This window comes from Phoca vitulina, unplaced genomic scaffold (assembly GCF_004348235.1).
Source record: "Phoca vitulina isolate PV1807 unplaced genomic scaffold, GSC_HSeal_1.0 scaffold21, whole genome shotgun sequence".
NCBI classification, from domain to species: Eukaryota; Metazoa; Chordata; class Mammalia; order Carnivora; family Phocidae; genus Phoca; species Phoca vitulina.
In genome coordinates, this window is record NW_022589724.1 from 26,469,114 (window position 1) to 26,491,672 (window position 22,559).

Here is a 22,559-nt window from a genome sequence, read left to right on the forward strand (position 1 = left end):
AACACACCCTTGAGGAATTTCTGCTCAGCTTCTTTTTTCTTTTTTTTTTTTTTTTAAGATTTTATTTATTTGACAGAGACACAGCGAGAGAGGGAACATAAGCAGGGGGGAGTGGGAGAGGGAGGAGCAGGGAGCCTGATGTGGGGCTTGATCCCAGGACCCTGGGACCATGACCTGAGCCGAAGGCAGACGCGTAACGACTGAGCCACCCAGGTGCCCTTGCTTAGTTTCCATGTCAATTCCTCCTGTCTCCTTCCCCAGTAGTCTTCTGACCCAGGAATCCTTCTTAATGGTTCATTACTAAGAACATAAATTATAAATAATGTAACATCAATAATAGTTGAATATAATTCCCCTAAAGTAAACTAGAAAAAAATCCACCTGTGAAAGGTCAGTTATTTTGTTCTTTAAGACCTACTAAACCACTGTGAGGTGTCTCTTCTTTCCAGTTCTCAGACTTCTGGTTTCCCTCCGTTTCGGGAATATCTTTGGAGGGCGGAGCGGAGATTATCTTTAGAAAGACTTGTTCCGAGCTGTGGGGTTTCTGACTCATGTGAAGTCTGTGGAGGAGCCAGATCCCATAGAAATGGTTATGATCTCTGAGGCTGATTTTTAACCTGCAGACTCGTTTGATGGAGCTGCACCGCCAGTGGGAGCTGCTTTTGGAGAAGATGCGGGAGAAGGGAGTCAAACTGCTGCAGGCTCAGAAGCTGGTGCAGTATTTGCGAGAGTGTGAGGACGTGATGGACTGGATCAATGACAAGGTCTGTTTCCGAGGGGAAGGTTTGCAGAGTAACTCGCCTTCGCGAGAGCAAGGGAAGGGTGTCCCCCCCACCCACCCACCCCCGGCAGCCACAGCCGAGCCTGTGTGAGCAGCAGAAGGCGTATAGTGGGATTGCTCCAGCTCCAGCTGCTCCCCGGCGGGTGCTCGCCTGGAACTCTGAAACCTGGAGTCTCACACTGAAACGTCATGAGCTCAGCCTTTTAATAAGGAGGGGAGCTAAGCTCACCCAGGATAAACTAGCATCCACTAAAGCTAATGTGGCCCATCCTGGTGGGTGGGCCTCGTTCATGCTGGGTTTCTAGGAGCCATCATTTCCAAGTGTTGGTTCGTGACTCTGGCTCTGGTATGGTCCTGAATAGGAAGCTATCGTGACTTCTGAGGAGCTGGGCCAGGACTTGGAGCACGTGGAGGTTTTACAGAAGAAATTTGAAGAGTTTCAAACAGATATGGCTGCCCATGAAGAAAGAGTTAATGAAGTGAACCAGTTTGCTGCCAAGCTCATTCAGGTAGGTAGCAATGTGCTATGTGCTTCTTCCCACATCATAATATTAACTCTCTGGTGTTTTCAGAAGAAAATTTTGTGGTTTTTTGGGTTTTTTTTAATAACTTTATTTTTTTTTTTTAAGATGTTACTTATTTATTTGGGGCGGAGGAGAGCACAAGCAGGGGGCTTGGGAGAGGGGCAAGCAGACTCACTGCTGAGCAAGGAGGCCAATGCAGGGCTTGATCCCAGGACCCTGGGATCATGACCTGAGCCCAAGGCAGATGCTTAACCAACTGAGTCACCCAGGGACCCCCAGAAGAAAATTTTGATGATCACTTCCCTAGTTTCTGAGTCAGCAAGGTTTGGTAAACATGTCTGAGAGTTTTGTTTAGATCTAAGTAAGGCAGCAATGCTGATTACTTGTAAGGTAGAAACTGCTTTCTAACTTGTGGCCACAGGCAGGAAGGGCAGAGTTCATTTCATCTGCTTCCTCCACCCACTTTCGGGTAGGGCTTGGCGATGCTTTTATTGGGTTGCTGAAGCTGGGTGTCAGGGGTTCCCAGATGAGGGTGTGGTGGTGAATGCTTCTTAGGGTTGGCAGGCATCCACTGATGCCTGACTGCTCTCTTGGGAACCTGGGGAACCTTGTAATGAATGGGCTCTCCACTGGTGGCCCTGAGCCATTAAGGGGGGGGGATAGTGTAACCTTTCCCCATTGCCCACGTGCCCGGTCCCGTAAGCTGCTGCTTTCTCCTCCGCTTCCAAGATGGGCGTCAGAGTGCTCCACAGATGTCCAGCAGCAGGACCTGGCGTTTTTGCTTTCAGGGAAATTTGATTTTGGGGGTCTAAATCTTAAACTTACGGATCTGCTTCAGGGTTGGTACTTGTTCCCTTTCTGGCCGGTGATGAGAAAAGAGCCAGCATTCCTCAGAAATACCTCACCTTCCACAGTGAGCCCCCACCCCCTGCCCCAGAATCTTGGGGCATCCCGAGGTTGTGCTGAGAAGAGCAGTCAGGCCATGCCTGAGATCTCACAGATGGACCCCAGAACCCTGAAATGCTTCATTTGTTACTTTACATGTTATTTTTATTGCAACAAAACCCAAAATGTGGCTGGTGGAGAAGGATACTTTTAAAGAAAGAGCTCCAGTCTGAAGTGAGGAGCAAACCCTGAAGATCATGTCTACAGGAAGGAATGCTTGATAGACTCATGAACGTTCGAAATAACAGATTTCCCAGCACTTGGGACCGACGTGGGTGCATTGGCGAGGCTACCCCACAGGTGCAGCTGAAGTGTTGTTAAAACATGAAAGGTTTTTGGGACCCCTGGGTGGCTCAGCCCTTAAGCGTCTGCCTTCGGCTCAGGTCGTGATCCCAGGGTGCTGGGATCGAGCCCCGCATCGGGCTCCCTGCTCCGCGGGAAGCCTGCTTCTCCCTCTCCCTCTGCCCCTGCTTGTGTTCCCTCTCTCGCTGTGTCTCTCTCTCTATGTCAAATAAACAAATGGAATCTTTAAAAAATAAAAAAATCAAAAAAATAAAGGTTTTTGGTACTGATAGCCGCCACTGCTTTATGGCCTCACCATCTACTCCAAGGGCTAGATAATGACCCTTCCTTTTTAGGTAAAAAGAAATGGAAGCTAGTTTTATTTATTTATTTATTTATTTGAGAGTGAGAGCAAGCGGGGGAGGGAGGGGGAGAGGGAGAGAATCTTAAGCAGGCTCCATGTACAGTGTGGAGCCTGACGTGGGGCTCGATCTCAAGACCCCCAAATCACAACCTGAGCCGAAATCAAGAGTCAGACACTTAACCGATTGAGCCTCCCAGGTGCCCCTGGAAGCTAGTTTTAAACAAGCTTGGCTTCATTTCATGCATAAAAGCAGTATTGCTTCAGAAAGAGGATTTGCTGAGGCAGAGACTTGGACGAGCCAGGGGCTCAGGACTCTCCTGGGACTCAGCGACCTGTGCCATTGGACCTCTCTTAGTCTGCTGTCCCTCATGTAGGAGCAGCACCCCGAGGAGGGAACCATCAAGACCAAGCAGGATGAAGTGAACGCGGCCTGGCAGCGGCTGAAGGGACTGGCCCTTCAGAGACAGGGGAAGCTCTTCGGGGCGGCTGAGGTTCAGCGCTTTAACAGGTACTGAGCCAGGGCGGGCTGCCGGGCATGGGCACGTACCTGGGGGGCCGGGTCGAGTATATGGCATGTGCCAAGAAGATGCTGGAGCCACCTGGGGCCTGGCCCGCTGTGGCACCCCCGGCTCTAGACAGTTGCCGTAAGTGGCTGCCCTGGTGTCTCCGTTCCGTAGGGATGTGGATGAGACTATCAGCTGGATTAAGGAAAAGGAGCAGTTAATGGCCTCTGACGATTTTGGCCGCGACCTGGCAAGTGTTCAGGCTCTGCTGCGGAAGCACGAGGGTTTGGAGAGAGATCTTGCTGCTTTGGAGGACAAGGTGGGTTCGGAAAGCAGCCGGTTCCATACATAAGTTAGCAGGGGGCGTGAGCACGGTCTGATGGAGGGCATTTCCAGGTCAAAGCCCTGTGTGCCGAGGCCGACCGCCTGCAGCAGTCCCACCCTCTGAGCGCCGCGCAGATTCAGGTGAAGCGAGAGGAGCTGATTGCCAACTGGGAGCAGATCCGGACTCTGGCAGCCGAGAGACACGCCCGCCTCAACGACTCCTACAGGTGGGACTCCTCTCCTGGGACTCAGCGACCCGTGCCGTTGGACGTCTCTTAGAGAGTCGGGGAGGCAGGCTTCGGGGTCCCTTGTGCATACTGAGAACGCTGCTGTGCACCTGCCAGCTTCCTGTGCTAAGAAAGTGCAGGTGGCTTTTTCCTGCCTATGTCATATTTGTTTGGAGACTGGCCACTCTGCTGTGTGTGTGTGTGTGTCTGTGTGTGTGTACATTGTATTTATGACTTTATGGATATTCTTCCGTCCTATATTGCTGCATTATGACCAGTAGAAGTGGAAATCTCTCCTTAGCGATCAGAGCACCAGTGGAATATACCATTAAAATTGAGTAAATCAAGGACTGGGAAATGAAAGAATGCTAATTACTGAGCAGAGCTGGAACTGGGGAATGACCAGGAAGTTGGAGAGAAGGGACCAGATTGGGGAATTACAGTGATGGACACAACCTAGGTTTTAAGGGATTGATTTCATCCTTCTCTTGCTTTCCTTTATGGTCAGACTAAAGAATCCTCTGTGTCCCAGGACTAGAGTTGGCATGGTCTGAGGACAGAATTCAGAGCTTTAAGAAGGCATTTTTCATCCAGGCTCTCCACTGGGAACATTTAATGGCTTATCTTGGTTTTCTGTAGGCTTCAACGCTTCCTTGCTGACTTCCGCGACCTCACCAGCTGGGTGACTGAGATGAAAGCCCTCATCAATGCCGATGAGCTCGCCAATGATGTGGCCGGAGCTGAAGCCCTGCTGGACAGGCATCAGGAGCACAAGGTAGCGTCTCCAACATCTTCCAGAAGGAAAGGCCTTAGCTTGTAACACATCGGGGTGGGACTCTTACTTACAGCCAGAGTGGCTGAAACTTTGTTCACAGGTAGCTCTCACCACGGGATTGTTGTTGGTTTTGCCTTTGGAGACTGGCTTTGCGTGCTTCTCATAGATGGTGAAACAGGTTAAATGTCAGGAGATTAAGTGTGGTCCGTAAAAGTGAGAGGCCACGCCCCGGCAAGATGGAGGTGCTACTGTTTTGTACGTCAGTCATGTACCATCTTAAACACTGTCTTCGTTTAAATGCTGAGTTTCATATTTGGTGTAATTAAATTTCTTATTCTGGTTTTTCCCTAAACTATGTTCCACAGGAAACTGGTTTTATGAGCTCTTAATAGGCTTTACCTTAAAAAGAAAGGTTTTCTATGGCTAGGTAGTTTTGGAAAACACTATGAAACAGGATCGTAAAAAATTATTATTACTATAAGTCTTCTGAGAGGTTTTAATATGGTAGATGTAAGAAAGTCAATATATGAATGTCAAATACACTAGCAACAGAAACATTTTTTTAAAATGCTACTTATAATTGTATCAGAAAGCATAATGTACTTGGGAATACATCTAACAAAAGTTGTGTAAGACATCTGCGAAGATGGCAGTTAGGCTTTGTTGAAAGACTGAAGAAAGACAGACTAAAGGGGAACATCTTATCTCATGCATGGCTAGAACGATCTCTTGTAAAGGTAGAAAAATTCTCCCCAGGATCTTTACACTCAGTGCCATTCCACACAGAAACCCTGCAGGTCTTTCTTTGTTTCTGGAATGAGACAAGCTGATTCTAAACTTGATTTGGAAGAAAAAAATTCAAAACCAGCTGAGGCAATTTTGAAGAACAGGGTGGGATCAGGGGAAGCACATACCCTACCAGGTGCTATAAAATCCTCAACCCCCCCATCCAGCACAAGGAGGGTAGAGAGCCCAACAGAACAGAAGACGGGGCTCAGAGCCTTGAATGTATGGAAACATGACAGGCTTTGACAGAGGTGGCCTGAAAAGCCAGTGGCAAAAAGACTTCTCAGTAAATGGTGCCCCTCGTGATTGGATAACCCAGACCGATGTTAGGGAGCCTGGCCTCCTCTTAGATCCTGCTCCTTGGTGGAGATGGGAAATTCTGATTTGTAACGATTGTGTGAAATTCAGCATCTCTGTTTTCTAAGTTGCTGGGCATTAAATTGTGCCTTTTCTCGCTGTAGGGTGAAATCGACGCTCACGAGGACAGCTTTAAATCTGCAGATGAGTCTGGACAGTCCCTGCTTGCCGCTGGCCATTATGCCTCAGATGAAGTGAGGGAGAAGGTAAGAGAGGAGAGGTTCTTTAACTGAAAGTCTCTGAAAGCTCTTATCCATCCTTTAATATCCAGGCTGTGTCGCCGTGGTATGCGAGAAGCTTCCACAGAGCTCGCACCGGGAAGTTCAGGGGCAGCTTCTTGAGAGACTGAAGAAGACCTATGTGTAGGATGGTGATTGATCAGAGGGAGAAAGTTCCATCCATTTGGGACATTTGTGACCCATTTCCTACTTAAAGGGGACTTTGCGGGGAGTTGAGTCCTGCGTTAGTGGTGGAACCGGAGGACACCGCTTTCTTTCAGATGATACGTATAAGTGTAGACGATTTGCAAGTTCCACAGGATCTGAGTATGAAGATACCTGAGGAACATTAGAGAATGATGTTTTAAGATTGTGTAGACTAGGAAGAGACGTTTCAAAGACAAACTTGTTGTCAACTGTGGAGCGTAAAACTTATGCCTGGGGCCTTTGTGAGCCTCCCATGTTTTATGGAACACCCACCCAGTCAGCCTTTCTCAGCTGAGACGCCTTACTCCCATTTTTACTGCCCACCTTTTAGAAAGATGCCCTTTTTCTTCTACCTAAAGTTTACTTAGCATTTTGACCTAACATCATTTGATGGCAGTAAATTAATTCTAGATTAACTAAGAGTTCCCGCTCCTAATTCGCATAAACATACAAACCACTAGGGATTTGCGTGGTTCCCTGGAACTTGGCTGACCCAAGTGAATGGGATACGCCCCCTTTTGCCAACCAGAAAACAGGCTGCAAGATGAGTGTGAGGATTAGAAATGCCAGGGCAACCTTTCTGTTTGCCTGGGGGTGGGTGGCCGACCTGCCCTGCGCCCACTGCCCCCGTGTCCCCCACCCAGCTGAGCATCCTGGCCGAGGAGCGGGCCGCCCTGCTGGAGCTGTGGGAGCTGCGGCGGCAGCAGTACGAGCAATGCATGGACCTGCAGCTCTTCTACCGCGACACCGAGCAGGTGGACAACTGGATGAGCAAGCAGGAGGTACCGCCCGCCCGCCCGCCTGCCACGGCTTCCTTTCTCTCTCGTCTGCTGTTCAGCTGGCTGGCTTATTTCAGGCAGGAAATTACCAGGAAATTGTGGTTGTGAATCGGGTGAAGAGGGCTCGCCGAGTGGCTCCTGGCGGCTCTGCCAACTTTCTTCCCGCCACCGGGATTGGAGGCCCTTGGGACAGGCCCCGGGCTTAGAGAGGAGTGTGCTGGTGTGGGATTGCTTCTTCCTCTAGAGGCGTTTTGGGTGTTTTTGGTCTGGAACTTAGCACTTCACCCTATTCTTAGATTAGTGTTAAGTGAATCTAAAGGATGTTAGGCTTTCTGGAAGAGATCTTAGAAGTTTAATAGCTGTAGAATCTCTTTCCTTTTCATGTTTTGGCCACCATATCCTTTGCTTGCCAAAAGCCTTAAGGGGTGAAAGGGCATCCCTCTGAGCACTTTTGTTTTCTTTCTCAAGGCCTTCCTGCTGAACGAAGACTTGGGAGACTCCTTGGATAGTGTGGAGGCGCTCCTCAAGAAGCACGAGGACTTTGAGAAATCCCTTAGCGCCCAGGAGGAAAAAATTACAGTAGGACCCTTTCTTGTACCTTTGGGTGATCCTTAGATTCAGCCCGGAGTCCATTCTTCTTGAGGGTTTCCGAGCAGACATGATAGAGGATCTGCGTGAGGGGCAGCCCTGTGGGGGCTTCAGATCTCATGGTGGTGGCGGAGCACGGCCTCGGGGGAGGCCTGCCATAGCTCACGGGATGAGTTCTTCTCCTGATGTCACCCTCCACGCTGACATTTCCCTTCCACTGAAAGTAGAGTTCGGGGCGCCTGGCTGGCTCAGTCGGCGGACTTTGTGACTCTTGATCTCGGGGTCGTAAGTTTGAGTCCCACGTTGGGTGTAGAGATTACTTAAAATCTTCAAAAAATAAAAAGTAAAAGTAGCTAGAGCTCATGGGAGAGGTATTTTTCCCCTTGAAAACAGTTGTTAGAGGCAAGAACTGGAAGGCTGCTAACCTGTTGGCGACCCTGTCTGACCCTGTCAGATGTGTCGTGACGTCAGCTATAGCAAACGTCTCCCGTCCTGAAGGAGCTAGCGTAACAGTGTTGTCTCTGACTAACAACGCCAAGCAAACACTCAAAAGTGAGGGAGAAACGTTGACCTGTGTTACGGTTTAGAGTGTTTTGTGACCTGTCAGGAATTACTTCGCCCTGGAGGCCACGCTGCGCAACCGTGTGCCTACGGGTGAACAACCCTGATTCTTCCCTCGTAGGCACTGGATGAGTTTGCAACCAAGCTGATTCAGAACAACCACTACGCCATGGACGACGTGGCCACCCGCCGAGACGCGGTGCGTTCCTGGCTTCTCCACGTGCCTTCCCTTCGACCCCCGGCTCTCCCTTCTGAGACGCGTGTTGCCACGTAGCCTCTTGAGCCAGAAATCCCTGGGGAGTAGGAACCAGAGATTTACGCGGCTCCTTGTCTTTCAGCTGCTGAGCCGCCGCAACGCCCTTCATGAGAGAGCCATGTGTCGCCGGGCCCAGCTGGCGGACTCTTTCCACCTGCAGCAGTTTTTCCGCGACTCCGATGAGCTCAAGAGCTGGGTCAATGAGAAGATGAAAACTGCCACAGATGAAGCTTATAAAGTAACGTCCTGCCGGCGTTGCCATGTAGCATTTGGATGGGAAGCTAAAGGCACTTCCCACAGATAAATTGTAGCTAAAGAAAGAAATAAGGAATTCCAAAAACTGCACTATTTAATGTAGGCTGTTTTCTACCCCCACCCCCTGCCCATAAAGAGAAGTACGAAGGTAACGTAGTAGGGTAGTTTGACCGTACTCAGGTGCAAGGTAGAACCCCCTTCCTTTTATTGGCAGGACCCATCCAACCTACAAGGAAAAGTACAGAAGCATCAGGCTTTTGAGGCTGAGCTCTCGGCCAACCAGAGCCGCATCGACGCCCTGGAGAAAGCGGGGCAAAAGCTGATTGATGTCAACCACTATGCCAAAGATGAGGTAGCAGCTCGCATGAATGAGGTCATCAGTTTATGGAAGAAGTTGCTGGAAGCCACTGAACTGAAAGGTAAGAGAAGGTGTCTCCCTGGGTTGTGAGAGGAATGCTGCGGGATTCCATGTCCCTTCCTCATTAAGTGTAGGAACATAAACCACCCAGGTAAGGTGGGCCCGCAGACCTGGGGCGCGCAGGCTCATCCCCCGTAGGAGTTACCTCCCTTGCACTGTCAATGCTTTGCTGATGTGGCAGATGTGGTTGACATTGCTGGTCAGTGGGGGAGCCTGCGTCACAAGGGGGTGATTCGGTCAACCGGCCGTGACTGAACTGGGCCCCATCACTGAAAATCAAAGCTCAGTTGAGAGCCAAGGGCATTCAGTAAATCTCAGACGTTCTTCTCTCAGGGGGGTCAGAATGCTTTTTACAGAACTTCCAAGTCAGCATTTGTCTTCTTTACCTTTGTGAAGGAGGTGAAGCAGTAACTACACTCCTGACCCCTAGTCCTTCACTAAGAGGCCATTGTTCAGGAGCGGTATTGGCAGAAAGGTAGTGTTAACAGATAGATAATCAGACCTGCTCCTTTGACCAGGGATAAAGCTTCGCGAGGCGAACCAGCAGCAGCAGTTCAACCGCAATGTTGAGGATATTGAGCTGTGGCTGTATGAAGTGGAAGGTCACCTGGCTTCGGACGATTATGGCAAAGATCTTACCAATGTCCAGAACCTCCAGAAGAAGCATGCCCTGCTGGAGGCGGATGTGGCTGCTCACCAGGTAGAGTGTGACTTGGGGGCTGTTGCCCAGTCAGTGGTGTGGAAACAGGAGTGAAGAACGGCAAGTGACGTCCAGACCACACTTGTTTTTGGAAGGATAAAAGGTGGTGATTTTCTTAGGTAGCCTTATGTGTTCCCTATTCTTCTCCAACTAAACTCCTCCCTCAGAGCTTTCTGGAAGCCCACAGTGAGGGAAAGAGATGGCAGAAAAATACTCTCCGGGCTGGGAAGACAATTGTGTTACTCTTTCTTTGTATATGATCAAACCACTCTTGAAGTAGGATCAGTCTAGAACCTAGTTGCCGATGCTGGTCCACGCTCTCAAGCCTCCGTCCTCTCCCATCTCCAGGATCGGATTGATGGCATCACCATTCAGGCCCGCCAGTTCCAGGATGCTGGCCATTTTGACGCGGAAAACATCAGGAAGAAACAGGAAGCCCTCGTGGCTCGCTATGAGGCTCTCAGGGAACCCATGATTGCCCGGAAGCAGAAGCTGGCTGATTCTCTACGTTTGCAGCAGCTCTTCCGTGATGTCGAGGATGAGGAGACATGGATTCGGGAGAAAGAGCCCATCGCTGCATCCACCAACAGAGGTCAGTCTGCTTCCGTCAGATAAGAATCACGTCTGAGAAGGGGCTCTACCCTTATAGCGTAAGGGAGGTGCGTGTCAGAACAAGAAAGGTCGTTTCAGTTAAACTGGAACCCCGGTGGAATCTTAAGAATGACAGGGCTGACTTTTCTCTTGATGGCTTGGATGACCAGGGAGCGGTTTCTGCTTTCAGGCAAAGATTTGATTGGAGTCCAGAATCTGCTAAAGAAGCACCAAGCCCTCCAAGCAGAAATTGCTGGGCATGAGCCGCGCATCAGAGCCGTTACACAGAAGGGGAACGCCATGGTGGAGGAAGGTGAGTGGTTACCATCCAGGGAGTGGCTCTGCTCTGGCTCTTCTTACGTCCTTTCTTTGCTTAAGTACGTGGACTTGAGTCAGATTGGGCTGTGGGATTGAGTACCTTCCCCATTCTCTCCTCCCTGTGTGATCTTGACTAGACCCTACCCTCTCGATCTGAACATCTTACCTGTGAGATGCAGGTAATAACACCTACTCCTGACGTAGTTGTGAGGGTCGAGTGAGATCAAGTAGGGGACAGAGTGTGGAACAGCCTGGCGCGTGTGTCAGTGAGCAAGGAGTAGGGGTGGCGCTGTTAAGCTTTTAGCATGTCTTTATGGTCCAATCTCTGGTGCTTCGTAGGGTCCAGATAGAGATGGCTCGAGGAGGCAAAAATTGAGCCGATCACTTAAAAGGTTGGGACCCGAGCCTCTCCTAAAACCGGGGATTCATAGGGGCCTGGCTCACATGCATACCGGAGGTGTCGTGGATACCTAGAAGACCTATCTGTCTGGCGATGTGGCAGCCTCCTTTACATTGTCCTCCCTTCCCTCGCCCACCTTCCAGGCCACTTTGCTGCAGAGGATGTGAAGACCAAGCTCAGCGAACTGAACCAGAAGTGGGAGTCACTCAAGTCCAAGGCCTCCCAGCGGCGGCAGGACCTGGAAGACTCCCTGCAGGCCCAGCAGTACTTCGCCGACGCCAACGAGGCCGAGTCCTGGATGCGGGAGAAGGAGCCCATCGTGGGCAGCACCGACTACGGGAAGGACGAGGACTCCGCGGAGGTGAGCGAGCGTGGGGAGCCTGCCGGGGCTCAGGCCGGGGCTCAGGCTGGGGCTCAGGCTGGGGCCCCGCTGCGAAGGTGCCGTGTGCAGCAGCTGCGGCCTCCGAGTTGTCGGTCTCTCGGTGCTTTAGAAGCTGTTACTTACTTTCTGTGGTGGAAACAGTCGTGCCAGAAGGAGGGATGAGACTGCCTTCTACCACGAGCGTTTTGCCATTCTTACCCATCCGTTCTCTCCACATGCGTGTGCACACATGTCCATGATCCCGTGTTTTGCCAGTAATTGGTGTTTTTGAGTGAAACTCCTGACATTTTATTCATGACGGGCTAGATGTAACCCTTGTACTGACTCTTAGCTTGCCAGTCTGCACAAAAACCAGAGCAGTTGAGTGCTGACAGGCGGCATACAGGATTCTCCCAGAGGACGGGGAGGGGAGAACTGAAAAGCTTGGGCAGCGGTGGTGGAGGGTGGTGGTGAAGGCCCCACGTGCGGCGAGGAGAGTAGCAGCCACGGGGAGGGCTTTGCTTGGCTGGTGATGTTGATTTCTTACGACAGGCGGGGGATTCACCACGTGTGCGGTACTATGCCTTGTGGCTCCGTGTCTGTTTCCAGCCCCGCGTAGGCACGTACGGGCAGGGAGAAAAGACAGTATTATGAATCACAAAGAATACGTCCTCCAAATTTGATGTTCGTTAGAAATGGGGAGAGAGTGTGGAGCGAGCGGGAAGTGATCAAATCAGCGTGTAACTGAGCGCATCTTGGGAGGGCAGCGGGTCGGTGAGGCAGCGTGGCCGGGGCGCCCCAGTTCCTTGCGCTGGGGTCACCGTGTGTGATTTTGGTTTCAGGCTCTACTGAAGAAACACGAAGCTTTGATGTCGGATCTCAGCGCCTATGGCAGCAGCATCCAGGCCCTGCGGGACCAGGCTCAGTCGTGCCGGGTGAGCTGGGCTTTTGTTGAGCCGTTGTGCAGCGAGGGCTCAGGAAGCTGCAGGGCCCGGCCACTTCCAGCAGGTGTGACGGGTGTAGGCAACTTTCTGGTGGCCTCACTGCGACGTCCTGTGACACAAAAATGTATAAACGGTTTAAAATGAGATTTTTTTTTTTCCTTAAGATTCAGAACAGCTAAAGTTCTGGAATCAGAATTTACTGGTAGCTTCAGAAGAGAACTCTCATAAATACGTGTTTGATACAATTGGAGTTGAAATTGGAGTCTGTTGTGTGCCCAGGTGACACACCATGGACATCCTTTAACTGGGCTTACCGTAACTTCCTTGGGATTTTTAGCAACAAGTGGCCCCCATGGATGATGAGACTGGGAAGGAGCTGGTCTTGGCTCTCTACGACTATCAGGAGAAGAGTCCTCGAGAGGTCACCATGAAGAAAGGGGATATTCTCACCTTACTCAACAGCACCAACAAGGCAAGGCGTCGGAAGGGGTCGTATGTCTCTGTCAGCACCACCAGTTTTGCTCGGTGGGGTGTCTGTGGGTCGTTGTGTCTGCAATGAAGCTGGGTTAGAATTTGAGGAGAGACCAGAGTTGCCCAGTCTCCCCCTTGATACGGGTCCATCTCGTGGAAGATCAAGAGGGTAATCCGTCCATCTTCCCAGATACCTGGAAGCAGTGAGCTGGCTCACACTCTCGAGGTAGCTTCTTTTCCTGATTATACACCTCTGGGTGAAATTCCTTCTCTTCAGACCAAAGTTTGTTTTTCTGGAACTTGCAGCTGTTGGTTCTTAACCTAGACCGCGTGACTACAGCAGATAGTTGACAACAGCTGCGACGTCACCCCTAGGCTCTCGAAATTAAATGCTTCCCAGGTCAACAGCTTCCTTCCTTGACATATGCTGGTTTGACAGTGACTTTGAAGTGAGGCGCATGGTACCCTACGCGTCCGATAAATCACAAAAGATACTAGTTGAGGCTGGAGAAATGTTCACAGCCATCGTTAAAGACCCTTATTCTTACACCCCCAGTTTACCCTAATCATGAGCATTTGAGAAAACCTGTGATTTGTATTTTCTGTTGACTCCCAGCCGTCTTCCGGTCTCATTCTGGTTTACTCAACAGCATTGTCCTGTGGAACTTTCTGTGACGGTGGACATTTTCTGTGTGCTGGCTCTGCAGTAGCTCTTACCACAGTGATGATTAAGCATGGAAATGTGACTGGTTATAACTGAGTATTTAAACTTAATTTGATCTAATTTATTTAAATTTATGCAGCCACGTGTGGGTAGTCACACTATTAGTGAAGCTGTGGAGTGTGACGAAGAGAGGGCTGCCCTCATGTTGGGTGTCGTTGCGGCTTTCTCGTGCCGCTCTCCATGCTTGGCAGGGGACAGTCCTTGAACAAAGTGACTTTGACACTGTCACGGCATCCTTGTGTGCGTGTGTGCATGTGTGTGCGTGCACAGGCTTCCTGGCTTTCTCCCTTCCTGGGGAATTGGTGCTTTCAGTTGTCCGCGTGTCTCCTTAGGACTGGTGGAAGGTGGAAGTGAATGACCGGCAGGGCTTCGTGCCAGCCGCGTACGTGAAGAAGCTGGACCCCGCCCAGTCGGCCTCCCGCGAGAATCTCCTGGAGGAGCAGGGCAGCATCGCCGTGCGGCAGGAGCAGATTGACCACCAGTAAGGGCCATACTGGCGACCACAAGGGTCCAGGTGTCCCTCGGGGCTTACTTTCCATCCCATGTAGGCCACGGTTGAGGCAGTGTCCCAAGGCTTCGGAGCGACTGTTCCTGTGCCCGTGTGCGCTCAGGACACCCTCTTCCCACTTTGCGCAAGTCCCTTTTAACCCCTTTGGACCTAAAACCCTTGACTGATACCTTTATTTTCCTTATTTTGTTTCTTCCCCTAAAGTGAGTTTCTTTTCCTCAACAGCATTTTCTAAACATCACCCTCTGAACCTTTGTCCTTCAGTTGGGGAGATGCTCTGGAGTTGATAGTTAGAGGTCCCACACGCCTACAGCTCTGCCCCTTTTAAAAGGCTATTGGGAGAGTGGTTCTCTCCTGCTTTCTGCTCTGAGACAGAGGTGGTTTTTCATGAAATGGCTCTGTTCTCTGTCCTCTACCTAAGCTCCCATATCGACCTGTGTCCCTCCTGCAGGGTGTCTTGCTCTGCTAATGAGCTCAAAAGTTTTGGACACTTGAAAGATATCCAGAAGATATGTTCTCACTAGACTTTATTATAATAGAACTTTTGTGACTCTTAGATCCCTGAAAAGATCAGGTATTTGTCCACATCCAGACCTTTTCCGTTCCTGCTGAGACAGGAGAGTGGTTTGGACCAGGGTCGTAACTGTGGGAGCAAAGCCGCCGGCCTGAGACGTGACTGGTGGAGCATATTCGCTCTCAGGCCAGTCCCTATCTCGGGGCAGCCCTTCCCTCCCCTCGCTCTGCGAAGTTCCCCGTGTTGCCAGTACAAGGAAAATGGTCAACCTTAAACGTGGCAGACTGTTCATGAAAAGGAAGGCAAACTAACCCCCCTAATTTACTTTCCCGGCTATTTCTTTACTGATTTCCTTCGTGGCCTGGCCTGCTTCCGAGAGCTTTTGAATGGCTCCTCAGTTGCCCCACTTGAAGCATCCAGCCTCCTGGCGCCCGTCGGAGCTGCCGCTCTCCTTTCCTGTGGATTAATCCCACTAATCTGTGCGTGCTTTTGCTGTGCCCCCGTGCAGGACGCGCGTAACTAAGGAGGCCGGCAGTGTGTCTCTGCGTATGAAACAGGTGGAGGAACTGTGAGTAGGCGGGCGGCCTTGCCGAGCGCCCGTGTCCGTTCTCCCTCTGCCGCTTCTCTGCAAGGCACTTGTTCATCCAGAAAGACGAGGTGGGGGGGACTGTGCCGCCATGCGGCAGCTTCACCAGGGAAGAGGTTTCGGTGGCACCATGTCAGTCGGCCGCTTGTCTCCTGGGTCGCTTCTATGTGCAACTGTGTGTTCAGAGTGTTGTTGGTCCCCCCTCTGTTGGCTTTGGTGGTGGGCCAGCCACTCTCGGCAGCGAACCTGAAGGCCGGGTACGTAGTGTTCCTCAGTAGGAAGGAAACGAAATTCCTCCAAGTGCTTTGAGTCTTGGTACCTCGTTGCTTTTTTTTAATCTCACTCTGAGAAGCTTAGATTTGATGGTGATGGTGGATTTTCTTTAGTCTTTAACTTAGTTTTATTAAGTTTATCATGTTCACATCCCCAAAGATCGTATAAGTAGTTCAGTCTTTTGTATTTTAGCTCGTAAGAGCATGAATATTCTTTGAATCTTCTTAAAAAATCTTCCAACTACTGAAGTGGTGCCTATATTCTGTATTCGACCTGATTTTCCTTCTGAAGTTGCTAAAACTTTCTGAGAAGTCAGTGTATCACTCCCCTACCCTTCAGAGAGGCTAACGCCCTGTACGAGGCTGTAAGATGGGCATGCCTTCCCGTACCGCCTGGGGCAGTCAGGGAGTTACGAGAGCGGAGCAGGGCCTCTGTCTGCATTGTGCTCAGCGCACTCATCTCGTCTCAGCTGTGCTCGCATGAACCCCGTGTTCCTGTGCTAGACGCTTGGTTCCAGTCATTTGTGGTTGTGATGTTCTGAGTGCAAAATGGGCCCGGGGATGAGTGTGCCCGGCTGTCCGAGCCACCCAGTGGCGAACAGCAAGTGTGTACTTATCCCCGAGGCCATAGAGCGGGCCCGTAGGAGCGTCCTCTTCATCTGTGTTCTGACACCTTGTCACCTGGGCACCATCATGACACACTCATGGCCTTGGACGCACATCTCAGAGACACCGGTGGTTTGCCCTTAGGTTAGCTTCTGTAGGAAGCTAAATGCCTGCCCGTCCCCTCTTGTCACCCTCTTCAATTACCTCAGGTACCACTCTTTGCTGGAGCTGGGCGAGAAGCGCAAGGGCATGTTGGAGAAGAGCTGTAAGCGGTTCATGTTGTTCCGTGAGGCGAACGAGCTGCAGCAGTGGATCAACGAGAAGGAGGCGGCCCTGACCAGCGAGGAGGTGGGCGCCGACCTGGAGCAGGTCGAGGTGCTGCAGAAGAAGTTCGATGACTTCCAGAAGGTATGAGAGGTCTTGCGTCTGAGCTGAAAAGTGGCTCAAAGACTTGGATCTCTGGACTCGTGACTGTAGTTTACTAGAACAAACACGGTACAGATTGGGTTCCACCCGCTGAGGAGCCACTTCTCAATGGTGTGAATTGGAACTTTTTTTTTTTTTTTTTTTTTACCAGTTTAGCTTCAAGGAAATACAGGCAGTTTTCTTGTTTTAAGAACTTTTTTTTTTTTTTAAAGATTTTATTTATTTGACAGAGAGAGACACAGTGAGGGAGGGAACACAAGCAGGGGGAGTGGGAGAGGGAGATCCCAGGACCCTGGGATCATGACCTGAGCCGAAGGCAGACGCTTAACAACTGAGCCACCCAGGCGCCCTTTGTTTTAAGAACTTTCTAACTTAAAATACAAAAATGTGTTAAAGTATTTTTTTTAATTGGGGTAAAATTGACATAATATACAGTTAAGCGTTTTAACGCGTGCGGTTCGGAAGCATTTAGCACAGCACGGCACTCACAACCACTGACCTCTCTGGTTCCTGAAACATTTCCCACGTCACAAGGAAGCTGCATACCCACTAGAGCGTCCTTCCCTGGGACCCCCGGCCCTTGGCAGCACTCAGTCAGCTTTTTGTCCCCAGATTGACATATTTTGGACATTTCTTACAAATGGAATCCCGTATTATGTGGCTTTTTACCACTGACTGCTTTCACGGAGCATAATGTTTTTCCCAGTTCATTCTTGTCCTCGTGGGTTTCAGGACTCCACAACTTTTTATGGCTGAATAGAATTCCATTGCGTGCATAAACCACATCTTGTTTTTTTGTTGTTGTTTTTTTTTTAAAGATTTTATTTATTTGACAGAGACACAGCGAGAGCAGGAACACAAGCAGGGGGAGTGGGAGAGGGAGAAGCAGGCTTCCCGCGGAGCAGGGAGCCCGATGCGGGGCTCGATCCCAGGACCCTGGGATCATGACCTGAGCCGAAGGCAGACGCTTAACGACTGAGCCACCCAGGCGCCCCAAACCACATCTTGTTTATCGTTTCCACTTTTAAGAGTTTTATAACCAGTTAATGTGGGTGAGGGGCTATTTTCCCACAGGGGCTGGCATTAGAATTTCAGCACATTTTGAAAACACATTCCTGCAAAGAAAGATGAAAGCAAATTTCCATCCCGATAGAATAATGGTTTATGAACCACGGTTAATTAAGTGAATTTGAGACAGACTGTTGTCAGACAGTGCCTGTTATCTCCTTGCTTCCTTGATAGCCACGGTCAGGATTTCCTGATGGGGGTGACTGCCGTGGAACAGAAAAACTAGTTCATAGGATGCCTAGTGAACAGAAATGAATAGGTTCAGACCATCGTTTGTGAACCTCTTTTGCCCGCTGCCTCCTCCGATTTACTCTCAGAGTCTTAGTAGTTATGGCTTTTGCTTTAAAGGATCTGAAGGCCAACGAGTCACGGCTGAAGGACATCAACAAGGTGGCTGAAGACCTGGAGTCTGAGGGTCTGATGGCCGACGAGGTGCAGGCCGTGCAGCAGGCAAGTCCGGCAGGAAGCAGCCGGGCTCCTTCCTGCGTCCTTCTGAGCCCCACACGGTGTCCCGAGCGCGGGGGGGCTAGGGTGTGGTCAGGTGCTCTCCGTCCCCATTCCATTTACCTCCTGTCTTCTCCATGTGCCCATTTCCTATTGTGGAAGTTGTTTACTGTTTACATGGTCCTTAATTAGTAGTTAAACGCACCCATTTCTTAAATAAGTAAAAGGTTTTACATAGAAACACTGCGTCTGTTAGACTTTTAAGAAGTTCTTCCGGCCAATTCGTCTCTTTTGTAATTTTGTCCCCGTGTCCGGGTTTGACAATAACGAGTGTCCCAGAGAGCTGTGTGTTTGCTCTAATAATGAAACTCGTTTCCCTCTCTCCTTGTAGGAGGTGTATGGCATGATGCCCAAGGTGAGTCCGTGAGGAGGAGTAGGTCATGGGAAGAATATAAAGTCACGAGCCTCGTAAGGATTTCTGTCCCCAAACCTCAGAGATGCCCTTTGTTGGCAAAAATCTGTGGAAAAGAAATAATAGCAGAAATAGGTTTGGATTTGCCATTCTCCAGAAGACAAAAAAAGAAAAAAAATGTTCTCTCTTCAGTTTTCTAAAACTTTTTCCACAGCAATTGTTTGCGTTTGTTATCCTTCTTCCAAGAATCTTATGAGTAGGACAGAGACACAAGTTGGTGGTTTTCTTACTAAATTTCCCAATTCTTTTCATTTTGGTCCACTCCATAAAAAACTAGAATTTCCCTCTCCTGTTTGTTGGCTTCACTTCCCTCAAGCAGCCTTGTGTGCTCTGAGCCAGCAATCAGTTGTAGATCTCAGGGAAACGCCAGTCTGGCTGATGGCTCTGGGGACCCCCCACCATGGATGGGAGAGGGTGGGGGCTACGTTGTTTTGCACCGCATGGCTGCGTAAACTCTGCCTCCTCCTCTGAACAGGATGAAACGGATTCCAAGACTGCATCCCCGTGGAAGGTAGGAATTCCTTTGCCAATTATTATTTCCAAAGGTTTTCAGGAATAGACATATTTTATGTGTTTTTCTGGTGTTTCTGAGGATTCGGGTTTGTTTGGAGTCTGGTCATTTCTGGAGTTGTTTGGGCTGGTTTCTTTTTGACCCTGGCATTCTATCCTTTGACTCTGTCGTGTCTTAAAATGCAATCCTTAACATAGAGAAGCAAGGTGTTTCCCTGCAAGTGCTCAGAACGAGTTGGGTTAGTTGGCATTTAATACCCACGGTGCTTCCAGAATAAAGCTTGCACAGGTGGCCTGCATTGTTAGGTGTGGTCGCACCCATGGGATTGCAGTCCCGAAGGACAGGACCGGGAGAAGAAAATGACCTCTGCCTAGCCGCTTTCCCCGGTGGCCTAAGAAATGCTTCTTCAAAGACACCAGATCCTGCAGAGAGATGCAGGAGGAGGAACAAAAAGAGATGTACCTACTACAACAGACACTATTCCGAACAGACACAGGGAGGGTGCTTGGCTAGGGTCCGTTGCTTCTGGCCTCCTCACCCCTCCTGGCCCGGATGATTCTCCTCATTAAAGAGGCTTCACATTGGGGGGAGTATGCCTTTTCCCTTTGATTCAGCTTTCTCCCTTGTTCTCAATCTGAATTGTTCTTACAAGCAATATATGATCATTGGTGGCGTGAGGGCAACATCCTTACCTGTCTAACCTCCTGGCAGGATTTTTCTGGTAACAAGTATGTTTTCAGAAGCATATTTCAGGTAGCTTTATAAATACCAGTACCACTAAATAAAGAAAAAAATACAGGGTTTTGTTTTTTTGTTCTTTTATTTCTGAAACGGGTTGGAGACAAAGGTGTCTACTTTTTGAGCCCTGTACACACCTACACTGGTTGAAAGTGTCACCTGGGCCTGTCACAGGAGCACCGATGAGCCCGACTTCCCCGCATCCCAGCTTGGCCCGATTTTCTTAACATATTTGAAGATTATGGGCATTGTAATGTGGGGTTTCTTTCACGTAAAACTGGGTGGGCTCTGCGATCCCAAGGAACGTCTGATTTGTACCTTGATGAGAAGAAAGCTGATTCACTGGTCTTTGTGTTGGTTTTTTTTCCCCCCAATCTGGTAAGGCTGTTGCCCTTAGTTCAGGGGGGACACTGTTAAAAAGAAGAGCAGCCCAGGAGCCAAGGAGAGATACGAAGTTCTTGGTATATTTATTCAAACAGTCTCAGTTGCCAGCATTTGTTAAATTGGGTGTTTTCTGGACTGTTCTGTAGTATGAACAAGAAGACACTGAAGTTTTTGAGCTCTGTTTTCTGTCAGCCAGCTGGGGGTTTTTGTGTGTGTGTTTAAGATTTTATTTTTAAGCAATCACTACACTCAATGTGGGGCTCGAACTCACGACCCCGAAATCAAGAGTCACATGCTCTACCAATGGAGCCAGCTGGCCGCCCCCCACAGCCCGCTGCTTTAATTGTGGTTGTCACCACTCTCTTGACTCTTCATCCAGTGACCTTAATTAAATTGTGCACTTGGGTGCTTTGTGCCCTTCCACTGTTAATCCTTTATTTGTGGCTCTGCTCAAAATTTTGACCGTGTCCCCTTAAGATAATTCTGGTTGATAATTGGGACCTAATGAACGGCACTTGCTCCTCGGAATTGTCTCTTAATTGGCAGACACTTGATTAGTGTTGCTCTTCTGCTTTCCTCCCCTACATAGTCTGCTCGTCTGATGGTTCACACCGTGGCCACCTTTAATTCTATCAAGGTAAGAAACTGTGGCCAGCCCCCTCGTCTCCCGGTCTCCCTCACTGTTTTCCTTCTCCTGACTGTAGCCGAGCCCTCGTGCTAAGTAGTCGCGTGAGCTGTTGCACTTGTCACTGTCCTGGGCCCGAGGGTTTCCGGGGAAAGTGTCCGCTCTTCTCCCGTGGCAGGGTGGCGAGCTTGCCTTTCCTGGTCAAGAACTCACAGGTCTTAGCGGTAAAGTTAGCCTTCCCTTCACTTCTAGTAGGGCCAGGAGCTGCAAGAAGTGTAGGGCCCAGAAGGCGGGGAATGCCTCTCTCGCCTCCTTGCAGGAGAGGTTTGGCCTCTTTCTGGTCCCCACAGTGTTTTGTCTCCTCAAGCACAAGGCCCTGCTTGGCCTTCCGTGGCCTGGGGTGCAGCTGTGCTCAGGGCTCAGGGGTGGTAGGCTCTGGGATTTATCCACACGGTAGTTATTTATTTATTTATTTATTTTAAGATTTTTATCCATTTAGGGCGCCTGGGTGGCTCAGTTGGTTGGGCGACTGCCTTCGGCTCAGGTCACGATCCTGGAGTCCCGGGATCAAGTCCTGCATCGGGCTCCCTGCTCGGCGGGGGGTCTGCTTCTCCCTCTGATCCTCCTCCCTCTCGTGCTCTCTGTCTCTCATTCTCTCTCTCAAATAAATAAATAAAATCTTAAAAAAAAAGATTTTTATCCATTTATTTGAGAAAGAGAGAGGGTGAGTAAGGGAGGGAGAGGGAGAAGCAGACTCTCCACTGAGCAGGCAGCCTGAGGCAGGCCAACCCCAGAACCCTGAGATCATGACCTGAGCCGAAGGCAGATGCCCCACACACAGTAGTTATTTATGAAACAGTTGCTCCATGGGAGGCACCAGGCTAGGAGTTGAGAGTGAGGATAAGTCGGCTGCACGTCTCTGCAGCTTTCGGGGTGATTCCAGGTCAGATATTCATGGAGCGTTCACGCCGTCTGATGTGGTTAACTATGGCTAGGTCCTCACCTTCTGGACTTTTGCTGTCATGTCTATACTAATTTATTCAGCTAGGAAGGCTGGAGACAGGAAATTGTGCTCCAGCCTTTCCTTGCAGGCTCAGTGCCAGCTTTGGTTCCTTGCCCCTTGCCCGGTCTGGCATGGGCGCGATAGAAGGGGGTGCGGCCGAGCTGACCACTGTCGTCCTGCAGGAGCTGAACGAGCGTTGGCGGTCCCTACAGCAGCTGGCCGAGGAGCGGAGCCAGCTCTTGGGCAGCGCCCACGAAGTGCAGAGGTTCCACAGGTGCGGGGCAGCTCAGGGCTGGGGAGGGTTGACCTTGGCGGCCCTTAAACGTGCTGACTCGGATCTGGTTGATACTTGGGCGCCCGCATCTGGGACCGTGTGTGTAATGGGGTAGATTGCTCCGTAGAGCGAGTGAGTGTTCTGCTTCCTGGAGCTTTCGGTGCTCGCCGCTGACAGACGTACAGTGCCCGCTAGACACGTTTGCCGTGCTTGTCCTGGACTCAGGGCAGCTGTGCCCAGCCGTCCTTAACCGCCTGTGTGTCTCCCCGTAGAGATGCTGATGAAACCAAAGAGTGGATTGAAGAGAAGAATCAGGCTCTCAACACAGACAATTACGGCCACGATCTGGCCAGTGTCCAAGCCCTGCAGCGCAAGCACGAGGGCTTTGAGAGGGATCTCGCAGCTCTTGGCGACAAGGTGAGAGGTGGCAGTGCTATGGACATTTTGGCCCCGGGCAGAGCGCACCCCC

The 22,559-nt window shown here is 50.3% G+C and overlaps 1 protein-coding gene across 4 annotated transcripts in view; it reads left to right on the forward strand.

The window, feature by feature from the left end:
- SPTAN1 (spectrin alpha, non-erythrocytic 1) overlaps positions 1-22,559 on the forward strand; it is a 61,678-nt gene that overhangs the window by 16,587 nt on the left and 22,532 nt on the right. For 3 of the 4 annotated variants that reach the window (XM_032419118.1, XM_032419120.1, XM_032419116.1), the window contains exons 4-30: positions 624-764; positions 1,144-1,290; positions 3,271-3,404; positions 3,574-3,718; positions 3,796-3,950; positions 4,590-4,725; positions 5,973-6,074; positions 6,938-7,075; positions 7,541-7,651; positions 8,343-8,420; positions 8,560-8,715; positions 8,947-9,151; positions 9,669-9,850; positions 10,199-10,442; positions 10,632-10,754; positions 11,303-11,520; positions 12,363-12,455; positions 12,802-12,936; positions 13,992-14,140; positions 15,190-15,249; positions 16,355-16,553; positions 17,988-18,089; positions 18,475-18,498; positions 19,031-19,066; positions 20,778-20,825; positions 21,999-22,090; positions 22,363-22,507. In XM_032419118.1, the coding sequence (XP_032275009.1) occupies positions 624-764; positions 1,144-1,290; positions 3,271-3,404; positions 3,574-3,718; positions 3,796-3,950; positions 4,590-4,725; positions 5,973-6,074; positions 6,938-7,075; positions 7,541-7,651; positions 8,343-8,420; positions 8,560-8,715; positions 8,947-9,151; positions 9,669-9,850; positions 10,199-10,442; positions 10,632-10,754; positions 11,303-11,520; positions 12,363-12,455; positions 12,802-12,936; positions 13,992-14,140; positions 15,190-15,249; positions 16,355-16,553; positions 17,988-18,089; positions 18,475-18,498; positions 19,031-19,066; positions 20,778-20,825; positions 21,999-22,090; positions 22,363-22,507 (3,498 nt within the window). The remainder of the gene's footprint in view (positions 1-623; positions 765-1,143; positions 1,291-3,270; positions 3,405-3,573; positions 3,719-3,795; positions 3,951-4,589; positions 4,726-5,972; positions 6,075-6,937; positions 7,076-7,540; positions 7,652-8,342; positions 8,421-8,559; positions 8,716-8,946; positions 9,152-9,668; positions 9,851-10,198; positions 10,443-10,631; positions 10,755-11,302; positions 11,521-12,362; positions 12,456-12,801; positions 12,937-13,991; positions 14,141-15,189; positions 15,250-16,354; positions 16,554-17,987; positions 18,090-18,474; positions 18,499-19,030; positions 19,067-20,777; positions 20,826-21,998; positions 22,091-22,362; positions 22,508-22,559) is intronic. The other variant, XM_032419119.1, reaches the window with a different exon arrangement.